Source organism: Cynara cardunculus (genome assembly GCF_001531365.2).
Source record: "Cynara cardunculus var. scolymus isolate 2C chromosome LG 1, CcrdV1, whole genome shotgun sequence".
Lineage (NCBI taxonomy): Eukaryota > Viridiplantae > Streptophyta > Magnoliopsida > Asterales > Asteraceae > Cynara > Cynara cardunculus.
This window is the reverse complement of record NC_037528.1, coordinates 21,923,809-21,933,777: the sequence shown is the minus strand read 5'-3', so window position 1 is coordinate 21,933,777 and position 9,969 is coordinate 21,923,809. Positions and strand designations below refer to the sequence as shown.

The 9,969-nt window shown below is 36.0% G+C and overlaps 1 protein-coding gene across 1 annotated transcript; it reads right to left on the bottom strand.

The window, feature by feature from the left end:
- Positions 1 to 272: 272 nt before the first annotated feature.
- On the bottom strand, positions 273 to 9,012 carry LOC112518301 (something about silencing protein 10). Its single transcript, XM_025125953.1, has 16 exons — positions 8,809 to 9,012; positions 8,573 to 8,664; positions 8,143 to 8,227; positions 5,881 to 6,014; positions 5,508 to 5,642; positions 5,241 to 5,380; positions 4,274 to 4,361; positions 3,213 to 3,392; positions 2,782 to 2,946; positions 2,612 to 2,686; positions 2,022 to 2,161; positions 1,812 to 1,938; positions 1,291 to 1,547; positions 1,079 to 1,145; positions 927 to 995; positions 273 to 509 (listed from the first exon to the last, which is right to left on the bottom strand). Exons 1-16 carry the CDS (start codon positions 8,906 to 8,908, stop codon positions 381 to 383), a joined length of 1,983 nt encoding a protein of 660 aa, XP_024981721.1. The 5' UTR covers positions 8,909 to 9,012; the 3' UTR covers positions 273 to 380.
- Between the last annotated feature and the right edge of the window lie 957 nt (positions 9,013 to 9,969).

The following is a 9,969-nucleotide window of genomic DNA, read 5'->3' as shown; positions in this document are numbered from 1 at the left end:
TCTGTGTGACAACATGGGGGTGAAAAAAGAAAAGAAAGGGATGAGATTTCTCTCGCTTTTGGCATAGTGGGCCCCCAGTGGGGGGCAAGCACGACGGGCTATTAGCTCAGTGGGTAGAGCGTGCCCCTGACAATTGCGTCGTTGTGCCTGGGCTGTGAGGGCAAACAGCCCTAAGGTCTTTATATAAATTTGACTTCAATGGTTTGGTCATGGTAGATGCACACTACCATCCAACTGCACTTTTGGTCTTCTAAGTAAACAAAGACAATGAGTAAAATGGGAAGCTAGAAATGAATAATTATATAAAAATGGCGTAAGCTGTATGTATATAAAAGTTGAGAATCTAACAAACAACAAAATTTTTAGGCTAGAAACAATGGTCAACTCTTGAATCTGATACTTCGGCTGATGGTATTGATACCAGACCCTTCTCCACCGTATGGACCGGCAGGCTTCCTATGCTCGCGTACCTGTCCTTTCCTAGCAACTTCTTTCTTCTTGTGTTTCAACTGCACAAGTTATCGACAGTAGTAGCAGAGTGAGAAGGGTGCTATCAAACCCTCCCAGACAGGGGTTATACATACGAATGGGAACAGATAGGGGATGGGGTGAGTTTCATGTATATTCATTATGAACATTTGTTTCATCATTAATAATTAGTGAAATAGTTGGTTCCCAGGTTCTCAATATTTAAGGATCTTATTTGATCATGCCCCTGTATATATATCTGGGATGGGTGCGGGTAGACACGGTGTATCCCTGGCCCAGGCCCCGGGTATGTGGACATCCCCGTTCCCAATCGGGTTGGGTGAAACCACCATCCATAGATATCTAACGCTTACACCAAGCTTAAAACATGCAAAATTCCCCTTTTATCTACAAGGTGAGGAAAGCAAGGTGAAAAACCATAACAACTAACATCATACCTTGTATTTCTTTCTTGGATTTTTGAGATCCTTGTTGCGCTTGCGAGTCAGCCCCCTGTTCTTCTCCATCTGGGCCCACCAAGTTCAAAACCATAAGTTGAGTCCAAGTAAAATAATCGTATGCAAATCATGAACGTCACATATATGATTACCTCGTAATTTATGTGTCGTTTCCCATCAGAGAGTGTTTCTGGTGCTGCAACAACTGAAGGAGCGGTTCTACAAAACCACCAATATTTCCATTATGCTTACAAAATTCTACAATGCCACAACTAACAAGTAACTTTCTGTTTCTTAACTCAACACGCCACTATTGGTTTCATTATATTCGACTCTCTAAATCAAAAAGAAAATATCAAATTACCTTGAATACTTCTGTGCTTTAGCAGCTAGTTTGGCATCACGCTTTATTTTGATTTCTTTGTAAAGATCAGACTCTGAGTCTGTCCCACCATCTTCATTTGTGTCGTTAACTTCATCATCCTCAAGGGTGCCAGGCTCGTCATCTTGTAAATCGTCATCAGACTGCACTCCAGCACTCGCCAGAACCCGCATTTCATGTTTTCTTCGCCTTTCTCCAATATCATCTCGTTTTGGTAAATCATCATCTCCAGATATGACCTTCAAGGAACCAAGAAGTGAAACAAGAGAAATATGATCATTTTAAAGAATCAACAGAGAAAAAGGCAAGTCAATGAAAATAATAACATTCTACTCAAAAATAAAGCTTTCAGTGTAGGACTAAAGATCATGTTTCATAAACCAAACACACAGGCATCTACATGACTATATCATGTGCATGCAAGGTCAATTCTAAAGAAAGAACTAAAACTCGCAAGAATTTTGAGCTTACAAGAAACAATCATTTTTTTGGCACAATCTTACCCTCGGCTTCTTTATCTGTGTTACTAGCCGGGACAGTCTACTTGGAGGAATTGCATTACTCGATTTATTTTGGTTTTCATCGATATCAAAAGCATCGTCGTCAAAATCATCGAGTGCCTCTAGCTTTCTGCTCAATTACAGTGAAGATCAAAAATTAACTTGGTAGTTTAGATAGACATTTTGACCACAACAAACTGAGACGGAAGATACCCGTTCAATGGTTTTAAGTTCTTCTTAACCCCACTGGTTTTTGGTGCTTTCAAGTCAAAGACACCTTTCTGCTTCAGTTTCTCCTCGAGGGCAGCTCTTACTTTCAGCATTTCCACACTCTGCAAGCCCATTTGCTCATTCTGCCACATTAAAGATAATGATGTCAGTCGAGTAAAAAGATCCAGTAATAGCAGTAAGCCAGTAACCGAAGCACTTGTAAAGTATCAGTTGTACAAGGATTAATTTTCAGAAAGAATGTAGATGTAGTTCTTGTACGGATTAGAAAATACTCCCTTCGTCTCAAAATAAACGTCCACCATGAAAAAGGCACAAAAGTACTAGGAATGTGTAATCATTGTACTTTTAAATTAAGTGACAATTTTACCCTTGATCATAAGGGAGTAAAGAATTTCTCCATCTCATAATTAAGGATAGAATTGGGAAGTAAGACACTTATTTGGGACAAACTTGTATAGAAATGAGAACACCTACTTTGGAACGGAGGGAATAACAATTTGAAGCTAAGCAGTACCAGAAGAAATGTAAGAGATTATCACAACCAATTATCAAAATTAGTTGATACGACTCACCTGACGCTTACGCTTTCCTCCATTATCACCATCCAGCATATTCTTCTTCTTCACGAACTTGGTTTCCACATGAGGCTAAGTATAAGAGGAAACATGATTTAAGATTTTAAGACAAAACTAAAGAATTTTTTAAGCATGTTTAAACTTGCAGACAGTATCAGGATACTAACTTCTTTTTGTGTTTCAGAGGACACTACTTTCGTTTCGGAATTATTGATCAAAGAACTAGGGTCGATAGCTGCCATCTCCTCAGGAGAATTCAACACTGTTGTAGTAGCCTGTTTCTTGAGAAAATCCTCAACCTCAAATGATAGATTCTCATCAAGTGGTTTCATCTGCCAACAAAGAGCACTTCAGATGGTGAGCAAGTCATCCAACAGCAGATATTTGAAATTGATATACAGGAACTAAAATGTCTCTCTACTGTGAGAATGTACTCAAATATAAAAACAAAGAGCAAAGCTACCGAAGTATGACCGCATGCACAATAGAAACAAAAAAGGACATATATACTACACTTGATCGTATTTCAAGACCTTGGGAAAAAAAGAACTTTAGAGAACCACAAGTTAAAAAGTACGTGATGATTAGGCACGCTAACCTTGTCTAACAAGTTCTTAATCTCCACAAGGCGAGCAAGAACAGGGTGATCACGAACTGGATGACCTTCAGACTTGAGAAGAAGGTGAAAAGTAATTGCTTGGCAATATGACAATAAAAGTTGCTTCTTCAGCTCCATATATTGTATGCCTGTTTTATTTAAATTCTTCTCTTCTTTGAGCTGCACAAGAAAACCATGATTTTAATATCATTAAACATGAAAACCACATTAATGCGCCAAAGATGGATAACGAGACAAACTGAGAATTATCAAGGAGGAAACATTTATCACACATGAAATGTGCTAATATATGATTTTGTAGTTTAATGTTGAGAAAACACAACACAAAAAGTTTGATATTCAAGCAAGCTTTTATTTTTTTCGACAAGTTCTATGGCTTTATGTAGGACTACTCTTGGGTGATTGATAGAAGCTCCTTTGTTTGATTTGGTGAAGCGCATTATTGCTATCAACTATAAAAATGATACTAAATGAAGAAAGTATCATATGTCCCCGTTGTTGGTGTTCTTAGTGATTTTGGTGTAATTGTGATTTACACAAGATCAAAGGGGTTTTTAGTTAAGCTATAATGTGGATTAGGAGGAACAGAGCACGCTCGTATAAGCTAACTCTTAAGCTTGAGATCGCCATAAAGCGGGGATCAATAGGGTCATGCCCCCTTGCAAGGTTGTCCCGCCGACCGTTCAGCAGGCGGGGTTAGTCATTAAGTATTGTATCATCTAGTTAGGGTACTTTGATCTTTTCATCAGCTTTCCTGTTCCCTCTGTTTAGACTATGGTTTAGTTATTGATATAGTTTTAATCCCTGGTGCTTTACAATTATTTGTGAAGATTGAATAGTTCTCTCTAGTTATCTATTCTGATTGTTCCAAATCAACTTGTTGCTCAAGGGATCCTAAGCTCTTGTGGTTGCCTAGTCAAAGTTAGTAGTTTCCAGTCCATTCTGATTCTATCTTGTCATAATCTCATCCTGCACCACCTTCCCCCTTCTACCAGGCCAAAAAAGAGAGAAAGAATACACTCGGTCAAAGAACAACATACCTTGCTTAAAATTGGATCAACTTTGGTCTCAAGCTGTTCCACCGCTTCATTTAGCTCTGACAGCAAACCAACTAATTCTGGAGCAGAACTGTGGAGTAAAAATTTGTTAAAGAACTGTTAAGATTTCATAAAAATATAAAGCAGAACTGAGGTTCCTGTAGACCATGAAAAACAACAGGACATCGTTATTAACTGTCTACAGCAATATTCTACAACGACATAAGGCACAGGCATACTATCGTCCATATTGACCCTCCCAATAGCCACCATAAAAAATCTAAATTGAGAAAAATTAAGGATGCAGCAACCTAAGAACCATAGTTGAGTAGAAGAAATCCACTTTGGAAGTGCATCGACTTAAATATGTACTCCTATATTCAGATTGTCTGTGTAGTATGCCTATCCCATTTCCATTACATTGCTAAACCAGGGGCCAAAAGTTTCTACATATCGAATACTTAGGTTGTCAAATGGAACAGGTGATTGCTTGTAAAATATTTTGAGTTCATTGTTGATCTAACAGTAACACAATAAGTCGAGGACTATTTATTTAACTTAATTTCTTGAAGGGTGTATGTTTTTACTAATGCAAATGTTTTCTACGACATTATAGAAAAATTTTAAGATCAATAATGATATGTGCAAACGATGAGATATGATCTAGTGGCCATTATAACTTTCAACGGTCCAAGAGTTACTGTCATCATTGTCTTCTCAAACAACATATGGAAAAATAAATGCAAGTGAAAAGAGAGGACAGTTGGTGCAACATCCTGATAATTAGATGGACATCTTTTGCAAATAACTATTCAGCTAGCTGTACAAGAAGGATTACTTCTCTTAAGAAAGCAAATTTATAGAAGTACAATACTTAACTTAGAGCAGGAAAAAAAATGATGCATTAGTACTATCTGCTATATGAAAATAGAGAAAACCCACGGATACTAATCCAATCAAAAGAACTCACTTGTATACAATGTCCATTTGTTCTTCTTTTGACAAAGAATTTGGATCCTTCATGACTACCTCATAACCAGTGTCAATTTCATCTTGGGCACCATGGTCCACACTAGCTTTTGATGTAACTTTTCCTTTTCTCAGATTCTCCTGAAATAACCATTGGACTGTAAGCAATGACTCCAAGGTTAATCCATCACCAACTGAAGCACTCAAGAAAACATGACCAATAGAGAGAAATCATCTAGTAAATGTCATAACAGATTCTGAAACTAACCTCAAACGTTGGTTCTCCTTCACTCTCATCTTCCTCGTCATCTTCAAGACCATGGTCTGCATTTGAATATAACCTTGTTTTTTCATTTTGCAGCCTCAAAACCTCTGCCTCTTCCTCATCTTCACTTGATTCTCCCTTAAGAAAAATATAAGAAGCATGTGTTTAAGAAGTTAATCTACTTCAAATTACGCTATCCATCTACATTAATCATGTTTCTAACAACCTTTTATAACAGATCAGAAGCATTTGTCTTACCTTGACCGAAATAAGGTGTGTGGTGCTAACATATAGCAATAGGCAGTTATTTTTATTTGGTATGTGCATAGACAGCTCAATGAAAAACAAGGTCCATGAAATTCAATATAATGTTTACCTTATCATTATCATAATAGATGCCTTTGTTCCTCCCCCACGCAACACTTTTATTTTCTTCATCTTCAGCATCATCTTGTGTTTCGTCCTTAGCACCACCAATCTTCGCCTTTAAACTTTTGTGTTGCTTTGCGACTATGAAAGTGAGCAACAATATGTTAGTTAGCCACTACTGAACTTTGTAACCAGGTAGACAATGAAAATTTAAATTTAACATAAAAAGAACACAAATAATTCAATGAATTGGAATACTGAAAACCATAGATCTCAATCCATGATTCCATGAATGAAATCAAGAATCACTATATTAAATTCATGAACTGTGTATCAAACTATAAATCCGTTTCAACCCCTCTAAAATAACTTACCTAATATGTATAAATATAAAGCACAACAAGTATGCATATATCAAATTTATTAAACACAAAAACACAGTCTTGCCTGATTAATCATGTGTTAGATTAAGAGATAACAACAAGAAAACAATATGTTCTTGTTGCTACCTATAAGGTTTGAGTCGATAAACTCTACAACTATAAACAACAACAATAAGTTCAGAAATTTAGGATATAGTTCATAGAATCATAAGAGCAATGTGGTTCAAGTATACAAGGATATTCACCAATAAGATTGCAAATCAAGATAGAACTAACATCATATCGTGAACACTATGACAACCATGCGGAAGAAAACAAGATGCAAGCAATAATAAGTTCTATTTTAAACTTTTAGACCAATAGATAGTGAGACAGCCATTTGTCTTGGGACAATTAAACCAGAGCAAGGCACTTGACTTCAAATCCAACAAGTGCTCCATTTCCTAAACTTGCAAACATGACAACTTTCTTTAGTCTGGATCTATCAAATAATGAAATAACTCAATGCTTACTAACTGGTCTACTGATCAATACATTTAAGATTTATGTAGAAATGGAAAAACCCTAGCATACTGTATACCAGTCAATCTTGGCACATAGCGTCTCAAATTCTTTTTGTTGTCATATTATTTATTTGTCTGGCAAAAAGAAGTCTATTTGAAGCATATGGTTTTAACCAAATCAAAATGGTAACAAGATCATAAAAGATAGCAAATAACAGAAACTACGTTTATTTTCTCAACAATTATACAAACATAACGATGATAGTTTACAAACAATTGAATAAGTTTATCTAATAGCTCCCATTATCATTCATCTTTCCACTTTTTCTTGTTCGGTAGGCAATACCATTATCATTTGGGACTTGGTTGGGCCATGCCGGGGGGTGTACTGGTGTGAGATTCCAAACATGGCCACCAAAATTTTTGGGTCCCCCAAACTTTTTTTGGGGCCCAGTTATATATGTTATAGCATTTACCCAATTATATATGTATTTTGAATTTTACCCATGTTTTAGCTTAATCCCTACATCCTTCTACCTCTTATTTTGGCCCATTTTGGCATTTATAATGATTTAGCAATTTAGCCCAATGCCCCAATTCCTCCCCTCTTTTACCAGATTTAACGATTCACCGAACCCAATTATGATTGCAAATCTTCAATCTCTTCTCCTTGGGTGTCTAATATGAATAACGAACTCTCCTATCGGCTAGTCTTGTTCATCTTTGTTTTCTCGATGCTAATTTTATGATTGAAGAAACAAGCACGACCCTATATAATAATCTTCCAATTTCTTGTTCTAGTTTCTCTCTTGTTCGACGAGCAGCCTCACCTGCAATTCCTTTGACTTGGTTTATCGTGATACTGATCGCCATTGTTTAGAGCACTATAGCCTCTGAAAACGCACATAAAAGCTCAGAGTTAAGGGAGAATTTGGCCCTAGAATCGAGCTAGGGTTTCTTAAGAACTTGAGGTAGCAATAGTTGGTAAACTCCTATATGCTAATCTTTCAATTTAACGACTTATTGGAGAAAGTTGATTATAAAGAATTGACTAAAGATTTTGTTTTCAATAATGTTAGAAATTCTATTTAAACGAATTTTTTGTATGTTACTTTGTCATTTAAGACATCTTTGTTGTTTTAATTTGTAAGACATTTAAAATAATATATGGTATAAACTTTTATATTTTGTTTATTTATTAATTATATAGTCGATCTATAATCTTGATACATCATACAAGTGTAACAGGCCTCCCGAAAAGAAAAAGATTTCGAACTGCCCTGGGACTTGGAAGTGGTAATGGTATTGCCTACCAAACAAGAAGATCAGAGAAACTACATGCATTTTCAGACATTCAAAACTGAAGTGGTGGATTGATCTCACTTTTTGCAGCAAAGCCAGTTAGCTGGGTGTCATCCTCAGAGTCATCTTCGTCCTCATCTTCATCTTCGTCTTCATCACTATCACCCTATAAACAATAATATAAAAAGCATTTGATTGGTGATGGTGGCATACAACATGGGTGTAGCAAGCCCACAGAAACACTGAATTGCAGCATGCCAGTATCATTTTGTAAGAACAATGCAACGCCAGAAATGATCTTTTATAAAAGAGAAGAGAAAAGCTATCCACAAGACTGGAAAAAAAATTAAAGAAGGAAGAGAAAGAATCATAATCTCAATCGTCCAAAAGCTAACACTAATATTGGTCATAATAAATTTCATAGAACAGGAGTTCAAAGGAAGCAATTGGAACTAAACATTCAATCATGCACTTGGCACCAAAAAGGGTTAGAAGAAGCATCAACAAAAACCTCAATTTGGAAGACATGTTGTTCATTATCTTCATCAGATTCCCCAATATCATCATCTAGGTCCAGTGGAACAATATCTCTCTGCTTATGAACTGAAATAAAAATAAAAAGTCATCAACAATCATAAAACACAGTCACAAACACACAAAACAAAAACAAAAAATTTCATCAACCAAATTTGGGGAAAAAGCCCAATACATATGTATAATGACAGAGAGAAAGACTGAAAAACTTACAAGCATCAATTTCGTCGTCCATGTCGGAGTCGGAAAAGTTAGATAGTCGCTTCTGAGGAGTTTTCCTGTTGCTCTTTGGAGCTTTTGATCCTTTCGCCATTGTTACTCAACAGAAAGCTAGTGGAGATAGAAAGAAAAAGAGGAGGCGCCGCCCGGAGTATAAAGGGTTCCGCCTTCCCTCGCGTCTAGAGGCAGAGCTCGAATAAAACCCACCTCACAGGGTTTAGGGATTGTTTTGTTTGGTAATTTTTCTTTTTTTTTTATTTCCGTTTTAACTTATTTTATTATTATTATGAAAATTATATAATAATAAAATTCATAATTATGTGATAAGCATATTTGAGGTTAGAAGCGTTACAAGAGATCTGATTTTTGATCATCTTTAATAAAAAAATCTTCCAATTCACTTATGATTCGTACTTGATATAAAGATTGATCTGATGTATCTCATCTCGGTGCATCCAAGAACGAAAATCTTTTCTTATACTTCTAACATTAACTTTCCTTCTTACCGAAACTCAACCCGTTATTATACATGCTATATTTATTTTACCACTACAAATATATTTTGTTTGCTGCAACCTTGTTTCGGACACATGAAATAGATAAAAACATAGTGTCCAGACATGCTATGAAAGTTGTAAACAATGATGTAAAACAACATATTATGTTTCTAATGTTATATAATGATTGTTGTTCCGCATTATAAAATAACATAATAATTTTTTTATGTAAAATAATGTAATGTTGTTGGAATTGTTAGTTAAATCCCTTGTTTTCAAATACAAAATAGGTCTCGGATTTGATCTCGTCCCTTGACGTGCTAGCTTCAGTCAACAAGTGTGCCAAAAAACGTCCCCCTCTCACATTGATATCCTTAGAAGCGGGTTTTATATGGATCCAGTTAGAGTTGTCGGTGATCAACTTTTTACCCTCTTAATTGGAATGATTTGGCTAAATCCCTTGTTTGCCCTCTAAACTTCTTGATTACGGGTTCCCAAACCCTAATTGAAAGCGGTTGGATGGATAAGATTCATCATCACAATTCTTAACATTTTTGGGTTCTCGTTTAATTTGCCAACATATCGGTATTTATTGTATAATTTTTGTTGTCGCTTTCCTCATCTCTCCTGTGAGAAAAATGCCATAAATCCAAGCTAT